The following is a 14,491-nucleotide window of genomic DNA, read 5'->3' as shown; positions in this document are numbered from 1 at the left end:
CATGAGCACAGGCTCAGTCGTCTTCTTTTCAAAGGGATCATCCCAGCATTCATCAAACAAGAGGCCCGTTGGGGGCTGTAAATTAGAATCGCTCGACTGGGATTTAAGCCCCAGAATTTTCATATTGGAGTCAAATGTATTAATCGTAGGGTCATCTTTACGGTTTCCCATGATGTGCCTTCGTCATCAAGGTTGAAAGAGCTGCCACGCAGCTAGGTAACTACCTCAAATTAAATTGCTCAGCAGTGGGACGCGAAGTGCTCAGTTCACTATCTGACAAAACTCTCAAGAGTTTTGGCAACATTCTTTAGATGAAGAAAGCGTTAAACACAACCAAGAAAATACAGATCGTGAGAATTTGGACTGACCGCTACGAAGGCAGCTGTATTGATGGGGTAGAGGCGGCCTGCCGTGATCACCAGTGGCTTGTGGGCGCGTGCCATCAGAATGGAGAGGGCCTTCTGGAAGCTGGTGCCAGCGCCCACCCAGCAGCTGCTATATGCCGCCAGAGACAGCCCCGCACCCTGCAAAGAACAACAACACAACATGATGCAAAGCACTGTCTCACAGTTTATGCCAATGTTCACCCAGTGCAGCTGCTGTACGCCACCAAAGACAGCACTTCGTGTTACAGTCTACAACAAATATGTTGGAGAAGAGTCTCTGGAAGATGCTGCTAATGCTCACACATCTGGTACTGTACGGCACTAGAGACAGAGCCCCCCCCCCCTGCGAACTATAACAAACACCACTATCGAGGGCACTCTATGGAATCTGACCGAGATGCTGCTGACCGTTGCCATAGATACCACCTACAGGCAACAACAACACTACGAAAAACACTCTCGAGAATGAATCCAGTGCTCGCCCAGCAGCTGCTGTACGCCTCACTCCACAAATAACAACACAAAGGAGGGCACTCTCGGGAACCTGACAGCACTCAGTGACTGTTGTATGCATGGAGTATAAAAACGGGAGTTGTCATGAAGTCACAAAATTGAAGCCGACCTCCATCATGGAAGTGTTTCGATAAAAAAAAAAAATGTTAGCTTGCATCATTAGCAGGTGTACTAGTCGTTCTGATTATTGTCTAAAGTGTAATGCAATCACATTTCCTTCGTAAGTGTACTCGTTCAAGCGATATTTTCTTTTATACGCATGAATTTTAGCTGTGCTGATTACTTTACTGTTGTGGTTTTATTTCTGGTATTTAGATTTCCTATCAGTACAGTTCGAAAAATCTCTGTTGCGAACGCTCTTTGAAGAAAAGACTGGAAACCAATGAAACGTGTCAAAATACATTCTCAGCATTTTCGGGAAGACGCTATAAAGGTAACATGACTTTCATCAGTTCGTATTAAGAAAAATGCTGGATAATGAAAGCAGCCTTTTCATATTATATTCTTGGTTATTCGAAACGTATAACAAAAAGAAAGTTACATTAACGGGGCGAAATGCGTCGTATTATGGGATGAAATAGGCACTTAAGACACGAAAATCGTCTGCTAATGCCTTCCTGATGCTGCATGACCCACACAAACACTAAAACATTTACTGTTTAGAACAACTGTTGCGTGCACGCGACGGAGATTAAGAACAAGAAGCAGTGGTCTGCTAATGTTTTGGAAAAACTAATATAGCAGTGCCGGCTTCGAAGCAACGCACGACGTAAGGCTTTAGCGTCATCACCCTCATTATACCTCCATGGTTATGTGTCAGCAAACGCAGCAGCTCACCCTACAAACGACAATGACACGGTGATGAGCTCTTTCTGGAAGCTGTATCTTTCGATGACCCAGTGGAAGCTATACGCGGCCGGGGACAGCATCTCGACTTACAAACAACGACAACAACACAATGGCGAACACTCTATTTAAGCCAATGCCACGGCTTAGCCAGTGACTGCTGCATGCCGTCAGATGGCGTCAGAGACAGCGGCTTACCCTACAAATAGAAACGACAACACGATGCAAACTTCTCTCTGATGCCAGTGTTCAACAAGCGACTGCTGTTTGCCATCAGAGACAGCGTTTCACCCTACAAATATCAACAACAAAACCCAGTAGCTGCTGTATGCTGCCAAGGGCAGTCAACAATAACAAAACTGCAGAGAACTCCCTGAGGAAGTCGGTGCTAGCGCTCACCCCAGTGGCTGCTGTACGCTGCCACAGACACTGCGCACCAACACATCCAGCACCACCCACAACACCATCAATAACACCAACACGACAGAGAATACCACTGTTTCCCAGCCACTACCTGGTAAATGCTGCCTCTGATACTGCACCCTCCCCCCTGCAAACAGCAACAATAACTACAACACTGTACAGGTCTACTTTTAGCAGGGCTGTCATATTCCTTCCCTATGTTTCCACTGAGAAAGCAGCTGTTACATACTTGTCTCCCACTGCATCTTTCTTGTTTCTGAATAATTCATCAGCCCTCAGATGCAGGGACAGTCACTGTTTCTGGAAAACTTTTAAGAAATTAGATATTATACTTGGTGGTTACAATTAAACTTTCATTACTTGAGCCAGTACTCACCGTGCGGGAACCCAGCTCTATACCAATGATGTTCGGACTGTGCACTGCAGGACTTGCGTTGTTATTGTCAGTGTCATGACTCGCTCCTAGGCATTGGTACTGGTATAGCGACGCAGGGCCGCGCGGAGTGGACGTGCGGTTTGGGGCATGCCACAGACTGCGCGGCCGCTAGGATCGAGTCGTCCCTCGGGCATGAGTGTGTGTGTTGTCCTTAGCGTGAGTTAGTTTAAGTAGTGTGCAAGTCTAGGGACCGATGACCTTAGCAGTTTGGTCCCTTAGGAATTAACATACATTCGAACATTTAGTGACGTGGGAGGATCTCGGAGCACAAGGACCAAGGACATGAAGCATGAATGGAACACGTCACTGTGATCTGCTTCGCCAACATGTGAACCCTGCTCTACAGGAGAGAAATGCTTTGGACGCAACTGTTTTGATGCACGATGGAGCTCCACCTCACACGGCTTTTGAGACCACTCGGTTACTCTGTAATACATTCGGGGAAAACCATATCACTGGCTGCTTTTTTCAAACTGCGTGGCCTCCAAGATCATCTGATTTCAAGCCGTGTGGTTTCTGTCTGTAGGGTTACCTGCATGACAGGGTTTATCAACGGAGCACTAACACACATCCCATATGAGATGTTCCGGATACCAGAAGACCAATCTCGAGTGCGGTTCCAGGCTGCCGTTCATGCAGATGGTCATCACATTGAGCAGCGTTTGTAGGCTGGAACTAAACATGTTACGCAGTTAACAAGTGTTATCGTCTAGTGTGGCAATTAAAATTATATTATTTCAATGGTTTATTCGCTATTTCTCTGCCACATGTCCTCACAAATGTTTCGACAAAGTTTTATTGTCCTACGATCACTCGTTTCGGCATGGGGGCCGTCTCAAATAGCGAAAATTTAAATAGAAACAGCCCTATATTTCCACTTTGTTTTCTGATGTCAATTTGGTCTTAGCGAATGTCAAGACGACGTTGACTGGGACCTGTACTGTACACAGGCGGTTAGTATTCAGCATCACCATTACTCACTTGCAAAGCAGAATGGATTCACAGAAGAGAGCGATAGGAATACGCAAGTAGTGTGTTGTGTCGAAAAACCAGCCGGTACTGCGCATGGCTACACCACGGGGTAATGGATGAAGGGGGTGAAGCGGAGACTACTGTGGTTCTTTGACGTTGGGTTCATCTTTTCATCTCGGCACACGCTTCAGGAAAGAAACGAACAGTAGAAACGGCTTGGAGCGCTTTTGGTAAACTCCACACAGTTTCAAAACAAATTTTTTTACATTTTCTAAACACAGCTTTTCAGTCGATGATTATTACCTGCTTTCTTTTACAGCAAAGAGAGGAAAATATTTCAAAAACTGTGTGTTATTAACTGATCAATAAGAAGATGCATTGTAACACATCATTTCAAGCCTCATTTCTAGAGGCGGCAGCGGTGGCCGAGCGGTTCCAGGCGCTTCAGTCCGGAACCGCGCGACTGCTACGGTCGCAGGTTCGAATCCTGCCTCGGGCATGGATGTGTGTGATGTCCTTAAGTTAGTTAGGTTTATGTAGTTCTACGTTCTAGGGGACTGATGACCTCAGATGTTAAGTCCCATAGGGCTCAGAGTCATTTTGAGCCGCATCTCTAGAGACAGCATCTGACTTCCATCTGCATCCCGCCTGGAGCTGACGCGTCCAGTAGCATATTTCTGCAATCCGTCTGAAGTGGTTTGCGACCAGAGGCTCATGTGCTAGCTTAAGAACTAAAGAGCCTTATCGTCGTAGCAGATTATTTCCGCTACCTGTAAGGTATAAACTTGTGGAAGCCCTGGTGGGAAACAGCACTCTCCAGAGAAGTGCTATTAGCTGGAGCAGGAGTTAACGAATGAGAGTGCTTGCATACTGCTCCTGAGGATGAGCACCATGAAGGCCCAAACGTGAAAACAATTTCTTGGAACTGACCGTAGACAGCGAAATCAGAGAGTCTGCAAGGAGCCTTCCTGAATGTAGGTGTCAGGCCGCGGAGGAAGTGGTTTGACATAGTGAGAGTCAAAGCCTGCAAGAATTTGAAAGTAAGTTTATATGCACCGGTGTGAAATCTGATCGGTTTTCGAAGTTTTCTAGCCAGGTGTTAATATTAATTGTGTGTACATATGAGGCCTCTTATCATATCGTGAAGCTTTCAGCTACTTGGAAGTGATACAAAGAGACTGAGATGACAGTGTAGTGGACGGAGGCTATGTGACAAGACGTCGCAGCATTTCATTTACAAATTAGTATATGTGCCAGACAGAAATGTTAACCACAAAATAACAAGAACAGGATAGTTGTCATGTTACTGACATGTTAGAAGCTCCTCTTGACGTTTTCTTTTTCGTTTTTGCGATTTAGGTTTGGATTTGAAATTCCAACTTATGCAAATCACAATGTATTTCTTTTTGTATTCTTCATTCAAAAATATATTTTGACGCCTATACATCATCCTCACTGGGTTCATTTTATTTCTGTAAAATATTACACAAAACTTTTTTGAAAGTTAAAAAAAATTTCCAAATATTTTAAATGTATTGATCGCTGAAATATATCATATTACTTTTATTACTAGTATCAGTCGTTAAACAACTATTTTCAGGTCTGAGAGAAATACTAGAAGCAGAAAATTGCTTCAAGTTAAACTGACTTCAACAGACTTCAAGAACATACGTATTTTAAGGAAATGAACGTCTAGTAGTGATTACCTACCACTCACGCAAAGACTTTGTGTTTATGCACACTGTAGGCTAGAACGCCATTCTCTGATATTATTTATTGATACTACACGAAAACCGACAAAGTTCGGGAGAACAGTGTGCTTCATACCACATCCAGTGACGCCATTGGTAGATGATGAAAAGGCGGTCGACCGGTCAGGGTCCGTGAACGGAGTCCCAGAGTTGAGGATTAGATCCATGACATACGTTCACATATACCATTGTGTGATAACAGATTTTTCGATATTAAAATCGAATACGCTAGCAATGGATAGCGCCAGGAACGGCCACTCGCTATAGCTGAAATTGCAGTTGAAAACATTATCCATAGAACGTTGCTGAATAAATTAATGATTAGTGGCACAATACTCTGAGTGACTAAGTTTTATATTCTTGTAATTATAACGGTAGGGAAAAGCGCTACAGCTTGTCCTAGTTGATATATTGGCAACCGAAGCTGTACAATCACAATAAAGTCATGAGATGTTAAATTGACTCTTTTATTAGAGCATGTTACGCGTTCCGGGATTACACCCATCTTCAGACGTCTGTTACAAAAAAGTACAAAACATAAGTGAACACCACACTCATCACGTCTCAACGTTACAGAAAATGAGATCGGGTCATATGAGTTACATACCACAAACTTCAACTCCTTCCTAACCAACCAGGCGTACAGCCTTGACAACTCAAAGAAAGTGTCCGATAACGTATGGCTATAACTGCGACACAAGCAGTCTTGAAGCAGAGCGTATACTGACGCTAAACAAGTCAACTAGCAGCGAAGCGCCTTCGGTAGGGGGCCCTGCATGGTCATGTGCTCCATGCGTTCACATGTATTTTAATAATAATGTTACGCAGCATATAACATCTAACTGGGTGTAATTACGACTAAAGGGCATTTTTTTTCATGAATAAACCTTTCAACCTCTCAAATCTCTAAAAGGATACCACCAAATTAAATATAACAAACGTTGTCCATCATAAACTAAAACCCTGTGATCAGCTCCCGTACGCAAACGTCTTAGGCGCCATCTGTTGAAGCCAATGGCAACACGTCGGCAGCAGCCATCCGCCTATCGAATTACAGGCAAATGATATTCATGGGCCATGATTGCCCAAATAAAAGTCTTCAAACAACAACTTACACCCCTCTACCACGTGGAAAAAGTTTAATGGTGAGAGGAAGAACATTTTCATAAAATCCCAAAGCACACACGTGGGTTATACCTCACACATTCGTTATATAAACTAGTGGTACGACAATTGCCCGAGTCCTACCTATGCTATCCGGATAGCGGAGAGCTCTAGATTTAAAAAAAAAAAAAAAAAAAAGAAATAAAAAAATAAACAATGGTGTCACCAAGGACCACTCAAAGGGTACGGTGGTGAACAAATACGTATATGCCAACGTATCTACCCATCTAACTTTCCCCTTATGACGTTAAACTAGCCAACCAATCAGCATAAAACCTAGCCTATCACAACGGTCCGCACACCGAACAGCGGCAGCTCCTATGAAATACACTATCATAATTTCTTATGAGGGGCTAACAGACACCAAACTCAAATTACTATCCGTTCAAACAAGACAAAAAACCAGTTGTACACATAGGAAGCCTGTTCATTAAAGACTGGGAAGGCAGCGTGCTGTATATGAGCATAGATCTCCAGACCTTCAAGGTTATCTAAAATCTTCGCTTTTGGTTCTACATGCAGAATCCTTAGACTATCTTCTATCGGGGCCAGTCTCCGTCATATGGCACTCCAGCCCACTACCCCCTACCCGTCTGGCCAATGTATGTCCTTGTTGCTCATGTAGACCAGTTGTGAAGTTGGTGTACAGCGTCGTTATATTAAATTTCCGCTACATAAGAGGTCCCCCATGGAAAACGAGTGATTGAGTGATCGTAGAAGAACGAAACTTTCTTGAAACATTTGTAAGGACATGTGTAAGAGAAACAACAAATAAACCACTGAAAGAAACAAATTTTGATTTCCACATAAAAAGGGTAAATTTGTTAATTGCGTAGCATATTTACGTCCTAGGCTACAAACGTTGCTCAGTGTGACGACGATCTGATTTCACCACAACCAGCATCCGCACTCGAGATTACTCTACCCTTGGGCGAAAAATTTCAGGCGGACCATAGAATGTTTAGCTGTCGTGACACAGCTCATGCAGTGCTTGGAGGTCACACTGCGCGGCCAGCATTCTCAACCTTGACAACAGTAACTTCTTAAACAATCTGTGGCGCAATTGTCCGTCTGCCTATCCCAGGAACAATTTTCAAATCGCCAGTTAATTTGAATTTCCGGCTCATGTTCTTCAAGCTCGGTGCGGAAGTCGACGTCTTCGTATTCGTCTAATGCTTTGACACTCACGAAGAGCAGCAGCGCTATTAATATTGTTTAGATAAAACAGCTTTACGAGTATCTGGTGTCAAGACCGATTTCGACTGTCTACAGCTGTAATGCTCACTAATGCTTGTGTTTTAACCCTACGTCGCCGCCCCAGTACCGACACCATACAGCAGTTCATGACACCAACACTACCAACAATGCAAAGGCTGCAGCACACAGTCTGAACATCATTCCTATAAAGCTTGGTACCTATTTGATAAATAATTTTCCGGCTCAACTAGCGAAAGTTTAATTACAACCACTCTGTATTCTATGTTTCTATGTTAATTAGCCAGGTATGGTAGATGTGGCTTTTCATTTAATTAATTTTCTGGTCAGAGAGACCAGAAAGCGCTATTCTGCTGCCGGAAATTTTTTTCACAGCTCAGGCTTTTATAACGAGAGTCACTCCAAAAGAAATACACACTATTTTTGGAAAGATACAGTTTTCATTCTGCATGTGTGGAAGTTTTACAGTGTGTAGATACATCCTTCCTGCTTGTTTTCAAACTTAGTTCAACCTGTTCCCGCGAGTGGCGCCGTCACAGTATGTCTTCAAGATGGCTGCTACGCCGGCCGCGGTGGTCTCGCGGTTAAGGCGCTCAGTCCGGAACCGCGCGACTGCTACGGTCGCAGGTTCGAATCCTGCCTCGGGCATGGATGTGTGTGATGTCCTTAGGTTAGTTAGGTTTAAGTAGTTCTAAGTTCTAGGGGACTGATGACCACAGAAGTTAAGTCCCATAGTGCTCAGAACCATTTGAACCATTTTTTTTATGTCTGCTACACTTGACGTTCGTCAGAAGCAACGTGCTGTCATAGAATTCCTGTGCTGTGAAAACGAGACAGTGGGAAATATCCACAAGAGGTTGAAAAAGGTGTATGGAGCTGCTGCTGTCGATCGCAGTACAGTTAGTCGGTGGGCAAGCAGGTTACGTGATGAAAGAGGGCACGGCAATATTGAGTATTTTCCTCGCAGCGGCAGGCCTCGTACTGCACACACTCCAGACAATGTGCAGAGAGTTAACGAATTGGTGACTGCTGACAGACCCATCACAGTGAACGAATTGTCACGCTACGTTGGGGTAGAGGAAGGAAGTGTTTGCAGAATACTGAAAGTGTTGGCGTTAAAAACGGTTTGTGCCTAGTGGGTTCCCAGGATGTTGACAGCGGCTCATAAAGTAACAAGAAAAACGGTATGCAGCGAACTTTTGGAACAGTACGAGAATGATGGAGATGAATTTCTTGTAAGAATTGTGACCTGATGAAACATGGCTCCATCATTTTTCACCAGAGACGAAGAGGCAGTCAGTGGAGTGGCATAATGCAAATTCACCCAAGAACAAGAAATTCAAAACCACACCTTCTGCTGGAAAAGTTATGGCTATGGTGTTTTTCGATTCCGAAGGACTCTTGCTTGTGGACATCATGCCAAGTGGAACCACTATGAATTGTGATGCATATGTGACGACACTGAAGAAACTTCAAGCTCGACTGAGTCATGTTCGACCACATCGGCAAAAGCAGGATGTTTTGCTGTTGCACGGCAATGCACGATCACATGACAGTCAAAAAACCATGGAAGCCATCACAAAACTCGGATGGACAACACTGAAACACCCGCCTTACAGTCCTCACCTGGTTCCACGTGAAACTGAAAGACTCTCTTCATGGAACAAGGTTTGAAGATGATGACTCCCTTGTGCACGCTGCCAAACAGTGGCTCCAACAGGTTGGTCCAGAATTTTACCGTACCGGTATACAGGCGCTGGTTCCAAGACGGCGTAAGGCAGTTGAGAGGGATGGAAATTATGTGCAGAAATTAAAATATTGTTCCTAAAGGATGTATCTACACACTGTAAAACTTTCAAACATGTAGAATAAAAGATGGATTAAAAAAAATAGTGTGCATTTCTTTTGGCGTGACCCTCGTAATATTTGCGTATTAGTGGGAGCATTGTTAGTGACGATGCTAACAAGTTATTTTTTGCAAAAGTAAGCAACAATTTCTTGATTACTTACGTCATAAAACCACATTTTGTATCGAGATTACTCGTTGAAAATTACTACATGTTTGTGCCCAACTCCTAACTGCATTATAATTCCAGAAATAAAATTGTGCGCTATTTTGCGACTGCCGTCAGCTTTTGCTTTGACTTAGTGGCCGAGTACAAGCCTTTCAGTTTAACGCGTCTTCGGCGATTTACGTGTTCCTAATCTACTCGAGATATCCAGTCGGGAAAACAGGTACTATGGTTTAACGTGAAATACAGACGACGTGTTTTCCTAGCATCGTTAAGAAGTGATGATTAGATTGAAGGCACACTGAAAACTTCTGTTGTCGGAGCGGGCTTCTATTCCGCGAGATCTCGGGTTCCAGGCACGCGCTTTACTGCAGACTTCAAGTCTGACATTTTTGCAGCTGGCTTCGGAGTACTTTGTCCCTTAGTACGAGTACACGGTAACACTGGGTGATCTAGTTAACGAGACAGGGGACGTCAGCACAACTAAAGTCTATATACACAGATGGCGTTTGCTCAGTCTGGATCTAATCCTTATGCTGGACTATTGAGCACAGATCCGATACAGCATGCCGTCTGGACGTTTCCTTGCACCTGCTCTCAGAAACTGAATAGCAGGACGCATAATAAAGCTTACGCTAATCACAAACAACTGGCATACTCACGCACTCGTCGCACCGACAACGATGTCACTGCAGAGCCAGTGTGGGCATGTAGCCACGTAAACAGGACCAAGATTTGCTCGTAACGTAGTTAAGGCCCACCTGCTGTGTGATGGCATCAGCCGTCCAACAGTAGAAATAGATCTGGCTGCTGTAGAAGGGCAGGATCATGGCGTACTGCATGGCCGTGAGGACGTCCCTTATCTGTACACACGCAACAAAGACATATACTTCCTATACTTCGTGCCAGAAGGACGCAAACGTTGAGGAGTTCCTTGAAACATTAAGCTGATTCTTATGTTTTATTGTTGATTGCGTGTACTTAAACTTATGGCTTGACTTTTTTTGAGTTCACAAACATTTTATTTTTATCTGTTATTACTTTTATGTTGTAATTTCATGTACTGACACGTTCAATGACCTTGGAGATTTGCTCTTCAATTTGTTCCTACGGAAGTGGACGTGTACATAAATAAACACATTTAGATAAACGACGCGACGGAAACCACTCGCATGACTACAACTTACATTTTATGGATGCATGCTGTAATATTTTGATATTACTGAAATTTAACACATCAGTGTTTTTCTCACACTTACACCCAAAACGGTACACTAAATTTTGGCGCACCAGACAAACGTGGCATCATTCACAAAAATAATACTATCGGTTATGAAAGACCAATCAAGTAACCAAAGAAATTTAATTTCCTCAGCGGAGTATAGCTTGTTTTACAAAGTAGAAAACGTCGAGAGTGAGCCAGAATAGCTTTCGCAAAAGAGATACTAGACAAAGATAAGCGTCCCACAAATATACAAAGCGAATGTCTTTGACACTCTCGGTCCTAAAATTCTGAAAGGAGCAGGGATCATTAGGAATACTAGCAATTGCAAATGACTGGTTCAGTCTATGTCTGTAATACAGAGCACAGGACGCAAATGAAGTACAATTTTTCGAGTAACACATAAAATACATTAATAAAGAGGTTCCACACCGTAGCGTCTTTGACCGTATTGTTCTTGATGTTCAAGAATAACTTTCCAGGCAATGTTGGTGACAGGGATAACGCTAAAAATTTTGTTGATAGAATAAACAGGATAAGGTTGGTGCTTCATAAATAGTCCCAAAAGTTCGGCTTTCCTTAGGTTGGGATCACTATATGGTGAGTTATGGTCAGCCGCATAATTCAAGCATGTTCTGATATGGAGCGTTATCGAAGATGGATCTACTTCTAGGAGGTAATCTAGGAATAAGCTGGGTCTACACTTGTTTTGGTTGCGTGTGTGCTTCAGTTTTATTAGGTCTGCCCACATTCGTTCCCTTTAATGTGTGTAAGGGCGCTGATGACCTCGACGTTGAGCGCCCATAAGCCCCAACACACACACACACACACACACACAAACACACACACTTATTTTGGTAATTTTTGCTGTTCATATCTGTATGTTATTATGTGGTTTTGCTTTTATAGTCATACATCAGAAGTGAACCCAAAACGAAGCTCTTATCAGTTGCCTGCATACATAACAAAGTGTACTGGCACTTTTGTCTGACAGTACTCCTCACACACTGTTAATTTTTCAACCTTTATTTATAGTGTAATGTGTAAGAACAATCTCAATAAAGCAACGGCCACTCTGATTCTATTGCTTCAGTATGTCGTAGAACTCTAATATGGTTTGGAAAATCGTTTTTGCAACTAATGTCCTCTCCTTTACCAACACCGATTGACACCTTTTAATACGGAATCCCAAAGACAGAACAAAGTTTAGTTTTTTGTCTCTCCTGAAGTCAAAAAAGCTATGAGGTTTTGCCAAAGATGGTATTTCCATATAGTGTTCATAATATTGCAGTATTGGAGCCGATTACTACATTTACCCTATTGTATAGTAAGAAGGTATCAATCTCATGCTCTTTTAGTGTTCTGGATAAACAATCACTGTTTGCACTACTTATGCGTTCTATGTTCGGTTGGCAAATTGGCACTGGAGATTCAATCTTACAAAGTTGCGGATCCTGAGAAGGATTTTTCTGGGTATATTTCCTCCTTAGATTCTGAGCGAGAGTCGTTTAAGACAGTTAGGTCTCATCTTAACAGTAGTTGCTCACTCATCACCACCCAGAGAACACGGAACACGTCAGGATAATGGAGAGGTAATATCTGCAGATGTGAGCAGCAGTGGTCCATCTGGCTAAACAGTGCTCACGCTGAAGTAATTCACTCACAGCTCAATCAAGTGATACGCCTCATCATAGGTTGTCTTCATCCAACAAACACGCAATTGCTAAACGAGTGGACAAGAATAAAAAACAACCCAGAAATTTCACTATCAGAAACCCAGGAACTGAGGTCGAGAAAACCTTCATGGCGCACAGCAATCAGTCTGCAGGACACTGACTTCAACATGTAAGAAGCCTGGAACAATGAAAGGCAGGAGTAGACGTCCTTAAAGCATCGCCAATTAATCAAAACTCCCTGGGAGTGACAGGCAGGTTTTCATTTACCCCGACGACTCTGGTGCATACTGAATCGTATCAGAACTGATCGGAACGGATGTGGAGCATTGCTGCAGTAATGGAGATGGATGTATTACCCTGAATATGACTGCAGTGAAGAGCACCAAACAGTACATTACATAACATTGAATGTTCCCCCAGCGCATTCAAAGAGACAATGGAATACCTTCACAATTTGTCTGCTGAAGCTTCTGACAGGATTTTAAACCTGAGCGTAGCCCATTATGAACTTGAGATGGCGTGTAACTGTGTAGAAATGTGTATGTTTGTTGTAAATAACAATTTAGTATTTCTACTGTCATTATACAATAAATAATAATCTTGTTGTAAATTAAACATTTATTGTGGTCTCTTTGCTCCTTGTTTTCTTTATTGCAGGCACTTGAATCCAAATCTGCACTGCGTCGTATGCGCCCTTTCTTGAACGCTACTACTTCCTCAACTTTAACATTTGCATATTTCATCGCTTTCTCCGTCAGCACTGTCAATATTTACTCCTCCTCGTTGTCAACAAATTTAATACCTGCCAAGGTGCAGGAACACTGAAAACACCGTACCTAGATGGGAGCATAGGATGGAAATGAAATTTGTTAGACATAATGACAGAGATGAGAGAGTCATTTCATTCCAAAATCAAGACAAAAAAACAAACACAATGAGTACAAGTAGACAAATATAGCGCAACGTCAATAACAGGTTCGACCACCGTTTGGTGCAATACATACCGCAGAGCGGTCCTGAATCGAATTGATTAGATGTCTGACTTTGTCTTGAAGCAGACTGGTCCGCAAATTTTGAAGAGTCACTTCCATATAATGTACAGAGTGACACAGAGGCAAATGGCGTTTTAGTTGGTCCCACACACGCTCAGTAGGAGACAAGTAGGCGGAGCAAGCCAGCCATGGAGGAGTTGGAACGTAACATATAAATACATTAAGTGTATTCGCAATTGCGAATATGGACAACTATCAGCTGTAGAATGGAATGACGACAATGAAAATTTGGGTTGGATATGGACCTAATATGAATTTCTCACTTATAGTGAGCGATGGCCTTACCATTTGGCTTCCCGCGCATGATTCACGACCAGACCCAAACTTCCATATGTTGTGAACCATGCGTCTACAATCTGTACTTGTACATCCATTAAGTATATTCCCGTATAGGTGAGGCATCTTACTTGAAAGTCGCTTGCTCGGTGACGACGAATAAATACGATATTGCAGTGCCTGTGTGATTCTGAATTACGATGTAAAGTTCCTCTGGACATGCATGCATATCCAAAGGAACTTTGCATAGTAATACAGAATAACAAAGGCAATATCGTATAATGTAGAAAGTCTTGGGCAACTCGAGCTGCATGCGGATGAGCATTACCTTATTGGGAAAGTTCTGTGGTAGACAGTGTAGGACAGGTCCCAGATGTCGTTGAAAAATGCCATCAGCATAACGCTGACCCGTTAAGTTTCCATGTTCGCAATTAGAGGGGACGGGCTATTGTAGGCAATGGCCTCCCAGACCGTTACACCGGCTGTGCGGGCGGTGTGGCGCGCGAACGCGTGTGTGGAAGAGTACTGTTCACCATGCTGCCTCCAT

The 14,491-nt window shown here is 43.1% G+C and overlaps 1 protein-coding gene across 1 annotated transcript in view; it reads right to left on the bottom strand.

Annotated features, from left to right (window-relative positions):
- Positions 1-14,491, bottom strand: part of LOC126455872 (odorant receptor Or2-like) — a 53,890-nt gene that overhangs the window by 27,028 nt on the left and 12,371 nt on the right. The window contains exons 3-4 of the mRNA XM_050091631.1: positions 10,480-10,581; positions 369-524 (exon numbers count right to left, since the gene is read on the bottom strand). Of these exons, the coding sequence (XP_049947588.1) occupies positions 369-524; positions 10,480-10,581 (258 nt within the window). The remainder of the gene's footprint in view (positions 1-368; positions 525-10,479; positions 10,582-14,491) is intronic.

Source organism: Schistocerca serialis, chromosome 2 (assembly GCF_023864345.2).
Source record: "Schistocerca serialis cubense isolate TAMUIC-IGC-003099 chromosome 2, iqSchSeri2.2, whole genome shotgun sequence".
In the NCBI taxonomy this organism is placed as follows: Eukaryota; Metazoa; Arthropoda; class Insecta; order Orthoptera; family Acrididae; genus Schistocerca; species Schistocerca serialis.
This window is presented reverse-complemented; position numbering and strand designations above follow the sequence as displayed.